The sequence below is a fragment of the Chelmon rostratus genome, chromosome 14 (genome assembly GCF_017976325.1).
Source record: "Chelmon rostratus isolate fCheRos1 chromosome 14, fCheRos1.pri, whole genome shotgun sequence".
Taxonomy (NCBI): Eukaryota; Metazoa; Chordata; class Actinopteri; order Chaetodontiformes; family Chaetodontidae; genus Chelmon; species Chelmon rostratus.
The window spans coordinates 1,025,080-1,040,533 of NC_055671.1; the positions used below are offsets into that span (position 1 = coordinate 1,025,080).

Below are 15,454 nucleotides of genomic sequence, written 5' to 3' on the forward strand. Positions count from 1 at the left end.
AGGTGCACATGAAGGCAGCATAGAACTAGCAAAGTTCATCCAAGAGCACATTTTAGTTCCAGGACTGATCCACCACTGCAACGAGGCTCGCATATGCACCAAAAGTGGGAAACACTTAATGAAACTGTCAGGCATGGACAGGGGGATAATTATTTCTGTAAAAAGCTAGAAAGTGGACCTTGAGCTTGTTTTTTGTTTTTCTCAAGACTGAACTTTCACACTCGAGGAAGACTCTTTCTTTTTCACGTTTTCTTTTACAAACCTCAAATAAAGGCATTTCAGAGTCTTTGCTAGTAAAAAATCACTGTCTCTAACATAGTAGTTATTTAGCATCACAGTATGTGGGTCCAGAACGATCTGGATGAAGTAAAGATAACTCAGCACTTTTGCTCAGTGGTTACATGGACGGACTGATTGGCTATATTTACACATTTAGTTTTCTTCAACAGCTTAGTGTTTGTACTGTGTAGCTTGTTCAGCCATGATGCAAAAACAGGTATAGACTGTCAGATGAACAATTTAACTCCATGTTTCCTACAAGTTAGCACATCATTTCAACACAAACAACTCACAAGAAAACTGTAAATGAACCCAGAGAGAGAACATTCAACATCGTTATGATATGTGAGAGATGTTCTGATCACAGATTTGAGAAGAAAGATATTACCAATTATCAATGATCTGAAACAGTGCTGTACAGAAGAAAGGTCCAAAACACATTTCAGCTTTTATGCAGGTCTGGTCATCAGCTACATGCCATCATTTGTCATTTTTAGGTATGTCCTTGAAAGACAAACCCTTAGTTTGGGACCAGCTACTGCCAGTGTTGTACACTTAGGCTGGTAAGATGACAACTAGACCTAGTTGGCTGGTAAAATAGATCAAGTGGCTGATGGAGGATTATAAAAATCTTGCATAGTTCCAGGAATGTAATCAAGGACAATCTCAGGAAAAGTGGAGAAAATGTAATCTAACCTCCCTGCTTTGATTGCAGGCAGGTTTTAGTTCACTTTCCACCTTGAAGGCTTCAGTGACAACTTTCTTAGTCTGAAGAAAACTGTGAACAAGCTTACTGTCAGACAGAAGAAATGTCCACCAGTGACAGAAATTACCTGTAGCCACCCGTCAAATATTGGTCAGTAAAGCATTTTTGCATTTCTGCTCAATCCACAAAACACCTTGAATCACTAAGGACCTCTGCTAGTATGATTCATACATTTTGTACATGGTAAGCTCTCTTCAACGTATCCCTCTACACTGTGATTACATACACTTGAAGGCTTTCATTAACAAACATAAATTCTCATAAACACAAATAATGCACTTTACAGTTTAGACATATACAAAGGTTCTGTCAGTCACATGCCATAATGGCATGGATCACTTGTTTAATGTCAACAAGCTACATGATGTACTTAATGTTAAATGACTATATATCAATCAATAAGAATATGCAATAATATGAAATAAACAATAACGGTATACTACTCACTTATTTAAAAAGACCATATTCATTTTAATTTCCCCTATCAACTAAAAAACAAGTTGTCAATATGTTTGTTCACTTTCACAGCAAAGATGACATATGAGAAGGGAAAAACAAAGAAGCTGCTGCCCTGTGGCTGTCTGAGCAAATTTAGACAGGTATAACAGTTTGGATACTTGCATGTAATTACTGTCATGAGGAAGGACGGAAGGTTAAATGCAGTCTAGTATTGAGAAAAGATCCTTTTTCAGCTGCTTTTCTGAGAGCTGAATTCAGTCTATTTCAGCGTCCATCCACACTTGGCAGTTGTTACTTCTGTCTGGTGAACATGGTTGAGCATTTTGATGATGTCTATCCTCTCCTGTGCCACCATTCTCCCCGTCTCACACAAAGAATTTCAGAGGAAGCTCACCATGAGAGATGTGCCACGACAATATAGAATCCTCACTGTGTATTCATTCAGGAACAGTTTTTCTTTAACAGAAACGTTTTCTTTTACATAGCAGACATTTCTTCCAGATATTGACAAATCCTGTTTATCATCTATATTCAACTGTTTTACATGATGAATGAGTCACTGGAAACTGTTTTAGCTGTCTGCACACTGCATAAAGGCAAATTTGTCCCAGGAGTGAAAAGTTCTGCTTTATTTCTAAGACAAAATAGCTTTGCTAACACTCTTTTAAGGGCTGTTGACTTTGAATTACACATTAACAGATAATAATAATGGCAGGTTATTTTTTGGTACAAATGTCTAAACAGTCCCTCAATACTCATAATCTGTTACCCTTTCAATAAAGCGGATTAAAAATGGCCTTTATTTACACAAATTGTTTCATAGTTTGCCAAGAAAATATGGTTCATGAGGAAATTTGATCTAAACCTGTCCTCTAGTGGCAACATTTGCTCATCACAGTGAGAATGACTGTGGGTACGCCTCACGGCGGTCGATGAGGCATTTGCCGTGGACAGTTATGATGCATTTAAATTCCCAATTTGTTATCAACAAACAAATAAATCCAGCAAAATATTTGAGAATGTTCACATTACTGACAAAAGGACTAAACATGCAGAGGACAAACATTAGCTCTTCATGAATGCATCTGAAAAAAAAAAGTAAGATGGTCAAATATTTATCATTTTGAGATTTTTAGGAAGGACACAGATGTGCTAATCAGGAAGAGAAGTCTCAACAGTCACAGACCCAGGAAGAGCACACTTACACATCAATGTTACGCAATTAACACATACGAAATATGCCTTTCAGTTACTCCCTTTTAATTCAAAGTAAAACAGGAATATAAAATGATTAAAATCAACATTTATAGACAGGAAGATAAAATATGACATGAACATAAACAGGAGAGCAGGAGGATTGCATTTACATTGTACATTTCATCAATTTCTTTCCTATTTTAATCAGTTTACTCCCATTATGAACTGGGTTAGTATGGCTGCTGTGTTTGTAAAAATACAAAAACAGCCACATAACAGAACAACTACAGTAAAAAAAACATTTACTGTCTGCAGTCCAGAGTTGCTTTGGGTCCTTGAATGGTACTTTTTTCCCTCAACAGATTTCAGTGAAGTGTTTCTGAGTTAGGCAGAAAGATAATGCAGAATACATTCTATACAATTTAGGGACTGCAAGAAAGTTATTAGGAGGGAAGGTGGGGTCAGAGAAGGGGGGGGTAGGGATGGATGTTTCATTTTTCCACACTCCAGATATATATTTTATGCAATCGTTTCTTATGAAGTTTATCAGTTACTTAATTAAATCAAAAATATGCCTTTTGAGTGCACCATGGACCAAAAAGGTGTTTTGCCTCAAATAATTTCTCTGTATCAAGTCTTTATTTTCTGTCCATGGTATCAGTTTTGAGAATAGTAGATGTGTATATTTATAGTTAGTAAGAGACCTTATTGCTCTAAAAATGTGTTAAAGCAACCACAATATGTGCAAATATTTCAGTATGGACGCTGAGCCTTACGTCGATTTCAGACTCTCCAGGCAAATCCACATCTTTCCATAGGCCCTGCATGTAATCGCACCACCTGTAAAATTTACTCAGTGCTGTCTGTATTTTGTACATCCCATCCTCTCGATTTCACGACTGCACATTTCTTATCATTTTAAACGCAGATAAATGTTTCATTCTTTTAAATATATATCTTTAGATTTTTCATTGTACATTTAAAAAAAATCTGTTTTATTTGTGATTCCTGACTTCTGGAGTACTTGTATATTCTTTCTTTTTCTCCCACTACTCTATGTTTATTGTTATGTACCAAAATACCAAAGCAATTCCTTGTATGTGAAAAACTGAATTCTCATTCTGTCTGAACACGAGCAAAGAGCATGCCATTTTTTCACTGGCCAATGGTCACTTTCATTTTATCCTGCACCTCGAAAGAACAACAGAAATGGTAAATGTCCAGTATCGTATGGAGTTAACCTATAAGATCATGCATGTTCACAACCCGACCTGTTCTACCCAGAGATGAAGTGAAAATATTCCAATGCTGAGGCCCTTTAGTAGCCACAGAGCGTCAGTGACAGTGGTAATAGCTGTTCATTTTGTAGCTCTTGGCTCTAAAATAGAGTCGTAGCTGGAATGTTTGTTAACAGAATTAACTATTTGTTATGTTTACCATAAATTTACCATTTACCAATTCCACTCCTTATATGTGATTTAAAGTATGTAAAAATGATTGACCCGCTAACATACTGAGCTTGAAATCAGGGCTGAGTTGAGAAATTAGAAGGGAAAAGTATTGCTGCTATGGCAGGGGAGGGTCCAAAACACACTGAAGGTTCATCGCCTCTCCCCACACAAACAATTTTAACACAGTCCCTTAATACAAATGACATCTCAGTTTACAAGACAGTGATTTCTACCACCATCAATAACATTGATGGAAGAATCTCTAAAGAGGGAAACCTCTGAACCCTGAAGTCAGGCTACATGAATCCAAATACAAGTGTCTTCCTCTATTGTCTAGTGTGTCCTCTATTTTAGCAGTTACTTAAACAGCAGTCTGGCCAAAGTGGACATGTTGTTTGAGCACAACAGCATATTAAAACCTAAGCTTACTGCCAGGAAAAATACAAAATAGAAAAAAAACTTAAAGATAAACGCTGATAGATTGTGCCAAGTTGCACAGCGTGAGCTCGTCAAGCAAATAGTTGCAGGCTAGGGCAATGTAAGGACAACAGGCCGAGTGCTGGGGCTCAGTTTCAGTGCTTCACACTTGGTAGTGTGCTCTTTTCAGGATGGAGAAAATATATTTCAGAAAAGGAAACAAAATAAAAAGAAGTAATGGCACAGGAACTCTACTCTGGTTGGCCAGTTGTAACAAAAACCTGATTATGCTTAGAAATATACAGAGTTTGGGATACTTCCATTTCAGAAATTTAATTAAGAGCTAATATGACTGAGTAGCCTTTCTTATACAATTCATTTTTTTCACAATAACATTTTTGATACCACCTTTACAACAAACCCATTTTTTTACCTTGAGAAAAGTGACAGTAATGGAAAAAACTGATGAGCACAGTCTAAAAAGAAAGAAAGGGCTACGCGGCACACTGTGGCTACTGTTCTGTAGGACTGCACAGAAACATTTTGGCAATAAATGCTTAGGCACAAAGCTAACTAACCAAACGGATCTGTCCCAGCAGGACTCACGAGCATCTATGCCGACTTTGTCACTTAACACAGGTGTAATACTGTCTGGATTAGATTTGAAGTGATGCCAGGGTATTGTCTCCTTTTCACTCTACTCCTGAAACCTGCCATGAGTCTACTGAGTTAATTAACAGCACTGAGAGCAAAAAAGCATGAGATCATAGTGCAAATAAGAAAGCAGGGCTTCAAACTATCAGACTGGAACAATGATGGATGTAAAATCCCACAGCGCTGACAAAAGCCACGTTTGTTTTAGCAGCAGTGGCAACAGCTGACACCAAGCCACAACCAGCTGATGCATCAAACATGTAAAAAGCTGGTTAAAAATGGATGGAAGTCTTCTTCAACAATAAATTATCTACAGTCATGCCTATGTCTGATGAAAGCCTTGGAATGTATGAAAATATCTGAAGCTCTGTCTTGTACAAATATGTAAATGTTTTTCCTTTCATTTAGAGCTCTTGTGTTTATTATTTAAACCATTGTTTGCTTTTTAAAATGAAGAGCCAAAAAAATGGTAAGACATTTTTAAATAAAAAACTAATGAAAGGAGGGCATGGCAGCGAAATGAAATGATAATGAATCAATGTCAGGTTACTGTTGTTTACACATTTTTTAGAAACCTACTGTATGACTACAGTATCTGCACAGCGCAGTCTTCCAGCCAAGCAAGTAGTTTGAAGAAAAGGTCACGTTAGAAATACACCCGAGGTGGCTCTCTGCCACATACTGTACATTCACACACACACATGAATTCATCATAATGGTCAAACAATATTTGCAAATGATACTTAAGTGCATCTAATAGGTGAAGTTTGCCACACTGAACTGTATAATAAAAGTTGCCCCCCAAAAAAGTCATGCACTTAAGTCAATTTTGTGCAGTTTCCTTGCGACAGAGAAAATTGCTGACACTGTCAGATCAGTCTTAATGTGGTAAACTCCACCCAGCTGGTACTTCAAGGTAGTTAAAACAAACAAATATGCAGAATTACTTGCAACTAAAGCCTGAACCTGGTCTGACTGTTTGCTCCCTTGACACACACACACACACACACACACACACACACACACACACACACACACACACACACACACACACACACACACACACACACACACTTCAAAGCTTCTCTCTCACTCACTCATCCTGAAAAACACTGCAGCACATTCTATCTCGATGCAAACAAATGAAATTCACATTCAGAATTGGCTGACAGTCTCTACACTGTGTTCGCTCAGACACTCACTACACGAGGGTGAAGTCAGTGCTGGGCTTTAGCTGAGGTCTTCTTCACTGCTCTGGGTCTGGGACCTCTCTGGATTGGAGGAGCCTTCGAAGCGCTGGGAAGCAATGGCTGCTTGGTGAGACATGCTCTTCCTCACTATGTCACCTTTCCTCCACAGTGTGATCTCCTGCAGAAATACAACACAAGACTAATGACGCACAAGCTGGTGTAGGGAATTGTGCCAATGGTGATTCCTCACATCTACCTCGCTGGGAATTGTGACTGTGAGCCAAAATGTTACAAATTCATATATCTCATTTTCTGATGCCTGAATAATATGGCTTGATTTCCACAATAAAGAAACTATAGACAGAATCATCCAACTTGATAATAAAACTGAATTAACTGTAAAACACAAAATATTGTAGAAATTGACAGTTGTATTGAAACATTGAAGTGTGGATGCACTTTCTAGAAATCAGGGTTTTCCCTATGATTGTATGAGTTTTTTTCACAACATTTAAGCCGAATGTACAGAAAAAAAGTCTTGTCAAAGAGGTCCTTTGAGAGAGAGAGAGAGAGACAGACAGACAGAGTGAAAGTGAGAGAGACAGAGAGAGAGACAGAGAGAGTGAGAGAGAGAGAGAGACAGAGTGAAAGTGAGAGAGTGAGAGAGACAGAGAGAGTGAGAGAGTGAGAGAGAGAGAGAGACAGAGAGAGTGAGAGAGACAGAGAGAGTGAGAGAGACAGAGAGAGAGACAGAGAGAGAGACAGAGAGAGTGAGAGAGTGAGAGAGAGAGAGAGAGACAGAGAGAGAGAGAGACAGAGAGAGTGAGAGAGACAGAGAGAGAGACAGAGAGAGAGACAGAGAGAGAGACAGAGAGAGTGAGAGAGAGAGAGAAAGAGAGAGAGAGTGAGAGAGACAGAGAGAGAGACAGAGAGAGAGACAGAGAGAGTGAGAGAGAGAGCAGTGCAAGAAGGGGCTGAACAAATCAATGCATAGAGCTCTACAATTTAGTATGATTTTCATTAACTACAAAAAAAACTGAAAATCAATACGTGGTGGTCAATGTTGATACTGTGGCAGGCTGCCACAAATAATTGAACTTAGGAGGAAATACTGGAAGAACCACAGATACCTTCCAAGCCAACATGAAGCCACAGTGCAGTATGTTTGGATTATATGTACATATATATAGTCTACTTTTTTATTTTGTATTTTTGCTTCTTCTTTTTTTCAAATGTTCTCTATCGCTGCTGCTTTTTTTCTTCCCACTGCTGTCACATGCTGCTGTAATGCCCAGAGTTCCCTGGCTGGGGATAAATAAAGCTTTATCTTATCTACCTGCTGTTTGAAATAACGCCTTTCCTCCTCATCGATGAGGACCAGGTTGAGGTAATACCGCACAGAGAACTTCTTGTTAATGTCCCTCATGGTGGGTGTCATCTCATAGCCTGCTAGAAACAGCCTTATGGGGATGGACTCTCCTGCAGCACAAGTCAGAAGCAGATTTAGCGTGTGATTGACAGAAACTCACGATAGAAACACAGTTCATTCCCCACTGAAGTGAGTAAAAAGCCTCGTTACCTCTGACTGGTGCACCATCCATGATTTCATACTTTGCTATGGTGTCGTTCTCGTGGTAGACATTTGGCCCTGTGCCAGTAGTCTCCCGCTTGATGATGTCAATCTCCATATGTTTGATCTTAATCCTCACCAGCAGAAAGTAAATCTTCCCTACAATCACATCTTTTAGGTGATACCTGCGAGCAAATGATATGATGTGTTTAAACCAAACACTCCCCCTCGCTGAAAAAGGTACAATTAACAGGTGCAATTGGGAATCAAAAGAAAGATCTCATAAATTCTGAGTTATTCTAGTGGATTATTGTACAAAGAAAATCATACTTGGATTTATTGTACTCAAACTCTATGTGTAGACAGTCCTCGATCCCCACTTCCATCTTGATGGAGGAGTTGAGCTCAGGGTAGGTGCTGAGTGTGTGAACCACAATGTCCAGCTCTTTGCTGATGTCACTCAGTCTTCGACTTACTGTCGCCCTCAGAAAGTAGCTAAAAGATAAAGAAAAAAGGCCACAAGGCTATGAAAGCAGACGACAACACCGCAAGACACTGAGTGGCTCTGTTGGGCTGTACTGCTCAATACATAACAGAAGCTGCTGGATGGATGAACAAAACAGAAGACAACACCGTAAGACACTGAGTGGCTGTTGCTGTGCAGTTACCAAACATGTTAGAGGAATACTTCAGCATTTTGGGAAACTTTGGGGAAATTTCACTTTCTGAACAGGAGTTAGAGTGATACCAACCTCATGCCTACGTGTTCAACATGAAACTAAAGCCAGGAGACTGTTAGCTTAGCTTAGCATTAAGCCATGAAACAGGGTGAAACAGCAAGCCTGGCTATGTTCAAAGTTAAAAAAACCTACTAATACCTCAGATGAAGTCACAATGGTTCTTCTTAAATGCCAATGAGGATGGATTGCTGCTGTTTCCTCACCTTATGGCATTGTATCAGTTACATGGAACATGCTGTCAGCTGATTGTAGTCATACATCAAAACCAGGAGAAGTATCTACTTCAAGTTTGGCTTAATTGAGAATTAAGCTAGTGGAAACCAACATGAATGAATGCTATGAACTATTAGGTGCAGTGCTATTCAAGAGAAGTGTCTGTGAGAAATTTCTACCGACCAACATGGCAAGAAATTCATGCACAACTCAGAGAGCACACAGCAGAACTTACCGTAGTTTGACATTCTGACCGGTGTAAGACTCGTAGGGTTTCTCCACATGTGTGAACTCAAAGTCAAACGTCTGTGACTGTGTGAGCTCCCCTGGACGAGCCAAGTCTTTCACAAGAGACACAAACTCATGATGGTTTCCTCTGTCGTAGTACAGCTCTGGAAAACACACACTAACAGCATCAGACAGCTGCAGTGAAGCAGTTTTATACATACATCTGACAACCGTTTGTACAATCCTTCATTCAATGCTGACAGCTGCAAACAGTCAAGATTTGATCTGATGACAGAAGAAAACCGAAACAAATCTATCTCAACTTTGGTCCTTTAGTGTTTAACCTGGTGCACCACCCGGCTGATGAGCAAATGACTGGGCCATCATAGTTCATCTACTGCAGCTCTAAACAAGCTGTTGTGGGGGAGCCTTTGTGTACACCATATTAATTACTTCTGTTTCTTTATTAACAAGCCCACCTTAAAAGCTACCAGTCTGCACTTCTACCCCAGTTCAACAGTACTTCTTCTTTTTTATTTGGAACACAAAAAGGGGAAAGGGAGGGGTGTACCAGTAATGAAAAATGCCAAGACGCCTTTATGCTTTAAGGCTCTGGGAACGACAAAGTAAGAGGAACTCCACACTGTTACTGCAGACTCGTCTTAAATAGGCAGACTACATTTCAATTCATTGCAAAGGACATTTAAAAAGAACAGTATGTACCTTTGAGTTAGCTGATAGCACAACAGCAACCTGCTACTAACTGGACTATGTCAAACTCCAGCCTGGGTTTGATCCGTAAACTCAGTCACTGTTTTAATCTGACAGAACAGCTGAACGTTTTCAAACACAGGGGTCAAAGGTCAGTGAGGCAGCGGGCCAATGGCTGATGTGTCAGCTGATGTTAGCCTGCGCCCGAACTGTCACGAGACCTGACACTTCAAACTGACACTTGTTCCGACTGTCCAGGGCTCAGTGGTGGCCCGGTGGGAGTTAAAGTGGCTCACGCGTTACTTATTACGATAAATTGAATAAACTAGAGAGTGTGAGTGTTTGGAGGTGTGCTCAGCGCCTGTAGCTAGCTCCGGAACACCTCCTGTCATACTTTGGCCACTTATCTCAGCGGGCTCATTGTGAAACGCAGGCCTGCCAGCCGCTCACCTATCTGACCGATGAACTCGATCTTGATGCCGTTGTGCTCCAGCCTCTTTCCCGGGTACTTGAGAGTAACGTTGACTTTCCCCGACACCGTTTCCCCGTCGTAGAAGAGAAAATATTTGTCCTTCCTGCCGTCTTCGCTTTTATGCTCAGCTTTCTTTCTCGTTTCGGCGTCATTCAGAACTATATCGATGTCCGCACTTTGACCAAAACCAAAGAAGCTCATGGCTGCTCGTCAGTCAGGCTCTGTCACTGGATCCTGCTGAGAAAGACGCCCCCTGTTCTACAAAGGAGCACTCACTAGTTTATGCTCGTTTTCTGCGAGATGTCCAGAGAAAACAGCTTCACAGATTATTGAACACCTCGAGTTACAACCGGTTGACTGCGCATGCGCCGACAGTCATGTGAAGGAAAGCAGTTTTTTATTTATTTATTTTTTTGTTGTTGTCTTTTTTAAGTTTTAATATGAGCTATACTCCGAATGCGGAACCAACGTAACCCAATAGTAGAATGTGACAATTTGAAATACTGGTATCTTTTGTCGTTTCAATATGTCTGCACTTTTCTGGCGCAGTATCAACAGGCGGAAGAAACTAACAAGGAGCCCGAGTGTTACAGGGCTCTACTGCCCTGAGTACAGCCTTTCAGGTACTCCTCCTTATCTACTCATGCAGCAATCATTTCATGCGGTGGCTCCTAACCTTTTGACTTCTGCTTACTTAAAATGAAGCAGTGTCTGCCGGTGACACCCATATCGTAGTTTATGGCTGTTATATGAACCGTGAGCAGACCAACCAAAGAGGATTTTTTTTTCTTTCTCAGTGTCTTTCAGTTCAAGGATTTATAGATGCCAAAAGAGGTGAAATTATACAGTACCTTACAAGAAAACAAACAAACAAAGTACTGGTAGAAACAAGAACAAACCAAACCTTTTACATTCTGCTCAAGACTCAATACTTGGCCCCTAGAAACACCTTGATTAGGGAGGGTAGGTTTAACAAAAGAAATCCAAGACTTTTTATCACCTTCAGGATAAAGTGAACTGTCAACTGGTTTGTCAGTATTTAGCTGGAGAAAATGATCTGTAGAACAGTTTTGCAACATTTTGAGGTTTAAAATGAAATATATAATTGCATATTGTCTGCAAAACAGTGATAGGAGAAAATGGGTTATTATCGATACGATAGGAAACAATGCAGACAGCAGTGGACCCAAGATAGAACCCTGGGGAACTCCACAAGACAGATATTCGGCTGATGGAGCATAGTTATTAACAGTAACTAAGAAAGCCCTTTCTGACAGAGGAATCACTCTGAAGCTGTTTCAGAGGTACGCTCTGAGCCTCCTAGCCAATATACAGTGGTCCACAGTATCAACCAGAGCACTGAGCTCTAAAGTAGCACCAATAAAGAACATGCTCTACTGTGTAAAATCTCATAATCTCTGATATGAAATCATGATATTGTATCTTTATTGTTTAAATATTATACTCATGATCATGTGTTCCATCTTGTATTATGAGTTGCCTAAATGTCCAATTGATTGCTGAACTGAACAAATGTAGTTGTTTAGAATTTTAGAAATTTTTATCTTGAATCTTCAAACTTCTAACAAAAGTGATAATTTAAAGTTGGACAATCTTAAAGGGACCACTTACTGTAAGAAATTAAGTTTAATAGGTCTGAAGATATAAGATATTATGGAAGTTTGTACTGGTGATGTAGAAGTCATTTAAAATTTGGGCCACAGATGTTTCCAAATAAAGAAGTTCCTTCATTTAGTCATCATTCCTGTCTTCCCAAGGTCCCACATATTAACATCATTTATACAATCATGTGTTCACAAAGTGGTGAACCTTGCTCCATCCTGGCTTGTGAACCACTGAGCCTTTCCAGGATGCTCCTGTCATACTCAATCATGATACTATCACCTGTTACCAATCAACCTGTTTACCTGTGGGGTGATCCAAACAGGTGTTTTTGGAGCGTTCCACATCTTTCTCAGTCTGTTGTTGCTCCTGTCTCAACTTGTTTGAAACATGTTGCTGCGTCAAACTCAGAATAAGCAGATAAGCAGATACAAAAATCAATGAAGTTGATGGAGTAAAACATGAAATATATTACGTTAGTATTGTTTTGCAGTTGAGTATATATCAAAAATGATTAGCAAATGATCACATTGTGTTTTATTTATGTTTTACACTGTCTCAACTCTGAACATTTACTTCTCTGACAGAATGCTGTCTGTATTATTTCTCTCTGCACAGTCTGAAATCAATCAGATTAATAAAAGTGTCTCTCTTTCTCTGCTGTCCAATTGATCTAATTGAATTTCCTCAAATGTTTGTAATTTCTTAAGTCATGCACTTCTCTCTGAATAAAAGAGGACTAAATTAGAATATAATGTAATATAGCCCACAGTCGTGGTAGCTGAGATGCAACAACCTCTACATCAAAGACCACTGTTTGTCAAAATGACTTATTATCATAGAGATATGCAGTAGAATGGAGGGAGACAATTGTTTCAAATGTAGTTTGAAAAACTGTAAAGATTTGTTCAACCACTGTGACGATATCAAGGTCCATCTGAATAGTTTTGTCATTCTTCATTCTTTTCAAAGTAGCCATTACCAAAGTCATGCTCAGGACTGAGCTAGGACTTATGTCACATCATATTCATCTTAATATGTTCACAAAACTACATTACAGTAACAGCCTCCAGCGACTATAACAATTATTTTGACATTAACACCAGAGCCACCGTAACAAACTTAACTCATACTTCTTCTAAGTCTAACATGGAGAAGAATAAAACTACCTCTGTTCATTAATGAGGAATCAAATCCTTCTGCATTGAAAGCAAAGACTCAACAATGGCTGTTAGATGTTGCTCATCGATAAAATGAGGATATCTTAACAGGATTTTTTGAATCCACCCTCTACTTGAGTGATATTTGCATCCTGAACTTGTTTCACAACTATTGTCCTTCTATCTTGCTTGTCTCCTGTCTTGAGTTCAGTTCTTATTTCTATCATGTCAGTTGTTGAATGAACAAAACATTAAAACGTATAATAAGTCTTGGACTCTAACAACATGCTGTTGTTGTTACTGATTGTTTTTTTTAAATGTATCATAATGTTGTCAGTAAACTAAGACCAAGCTCGTGGGATACGGATGGTCATTTTGTGATTTGCATGAACTGAAACTGCTGTTAGTGTGTATGACTTGACTACTAATAATGTGTCAAAGCATCTTTCAACATAATCACATTTCCAAGATCTTTTAAAAATCTGTTTTGATCTTAATATACTGACTGATGACAAAATGATGATGATAATAAACACTTGACAGCATGTTGTGCTAGTTTGAAGCACCAGGGGTCAGGAGTGCACAGCTTTGATGTGGTCATACAAACTCAGTGACTCATTTTGTTGTCTGGAATTGTCACAGTGACAATAAATGCATCTGTGTCAGCAATAACATTTGCAATTTATTACCTTATCCCCTTGCATCCACTTGAGGTGAGGCTGTCACTCACAGTCTTTCCAATGGGTGAAAAAGACACTTCTGTAATGGCAGCTCTGCACCACTAGAGGGCAAAGTTAAACAGCAACACGGGATGGATCAACCCGAGTGCCCTCCTTAGGTCAACTTCAGTTAAGAAGATTTTTGCTTCCCTGATATTTTGCGCCATTATTCAGTATTTTAACATTTCCTCGCCAAAATAAATCCGCATTATCAGCATGCCACGTTTTCCTGTTGTTGTTTTTCACCCCAGATTTTACTGGAAAATCTTCTGAAGCTCTAAAAAGGGTTCCACTGACATCCAATGCACTGTTGGCACACTGACGGGTCAGTATCACATTCTTAATAAAAAGCCAAAATCATCCAAATGTGCCAGTGAGGTGTCAGTCAAAGACATCAGCCACATGTTCCACAGACTTCTTTTACACCACTGACAGATCTACAACAGCAATCATGTGAAATATTATCTGTAGAGAGGGAGAAACTGGTATTACAAATAGCAGCCTATATGTGTTTGTGTGTGTGTGTGCATCACTTGAGCTCATCATGAGGCTCCTTTGGGAAACAGATTCTTTTAGCTGTGTAATTAGTTGTGGTGACTTGTGGTGAAAATATTACAGTGATCCTCCTTTTGCGAATAGTTTTATGATCAAACTTGACAACAGTGAAAAGACTCCCCTGGAGCCTTTATGTAGCACGAACTGAGATGTAACAAGCTTCTTTCATAACAATGACTCACTTTGAAGACAGTAAAATAAAATCTAAAATCATCCCTAAACAGCCTGCTGGGACATCTGTGTCATATGGTGAAATTCTACAAGTCCTTCTCACATTTGGACAAATGACTTCAAACTTTTAACAAGCAGAGCCCTTCCAGCTGTCCTGAAATGGCTGAAACCAATTATTTATGTGCCGTTGAGAGCAGTAGGTGCAGCTGGAGCTCTGCTCTGATACAGGCATCTTGTCAATGTGTCAGTTCATCACATCATGCTGTGATATTTTCTAAATAGGCTACATCCTTCTGTCAAGTAGGATTTTCTGCCGTCTGTTTTTCTGTGCTGCCTGCTCTGCCCACTCTTCTGTTTACAGCTCTCAGCTCTGGTTCTATGTGTTCCCTCCAGCCAGAAATGAACAGAAAAACTGGAATGGTATCAATAATGTCTGCTGATAAACTGATAAATCAGTTGATGTTGTGGTGTTGTCACTCAAAGTGACTCCATCATGTGATGTCGAGACACCCTGTCTCTGTTTCTACAACATCTGGAGTTGTTGTCAAAATTAATCAAACCTTATCAGTCAAATTTAACAGAGGAAGTGGTGACAGTTTGCTAAATAATTTCTCAGTGATCTGCAACTTGTTTGATTTCAATCAGCATTATAATGAAGTTGTTGAATTGTCTTGTACACTACATTTATAGCATTGAGATATTTTACTCTGACAACTAAATGTCTGGATTCATGTGGTTTGAATTTCCCGCTTTGTAAATTTCCTGAAGCTCATTTCAAGTGATGCAGTTTCAAGAGTCCTTTGAGAGTCCTCCATTGTCAAAAAGAACTATATTTGTGTTTCTCAAATTCAGTTGGTGAAATTTTGATGTTAAATTCAG

At 39.2% G+C, this 15,454-nt stretch overlaps 1 protein-coding gene across 1 annotated transcript; it reads right to left on the minus strand.

Annotated features, from left to right (window-relative positions):
• Positions 1-2,704: 2,704 nt before the first annotated feature.
• vps26bl (vacuolar protein sorting 26 homolog B, like) lies at positions 2,705-10,686 on the minus strand. The gene is made up of 6 exons (XM_041952655.1): positions 10,326-10,686; positions 9,172-9,328; positions 8,314-8,478; positions 7,993-8,168; positions 7,750-7,892; positions 2,705-6,591 (listed from the first exon to the last, which is right to left on the minus strand). The coding sequence occupies exons 1-6, from the start codon at positions 10,546-10,548 to the stop codon at positions 6,454-6,456; spliced, it is 1,002 nt and encodes a 333-aa protein (XP_041808589.1). The 5' UTR covers positions 10,549-10,686; the 3' UTR covers positions 2,705-6,453.
• Positions 10,687-15,454: the final 4,768 nt, after the last annotated feature.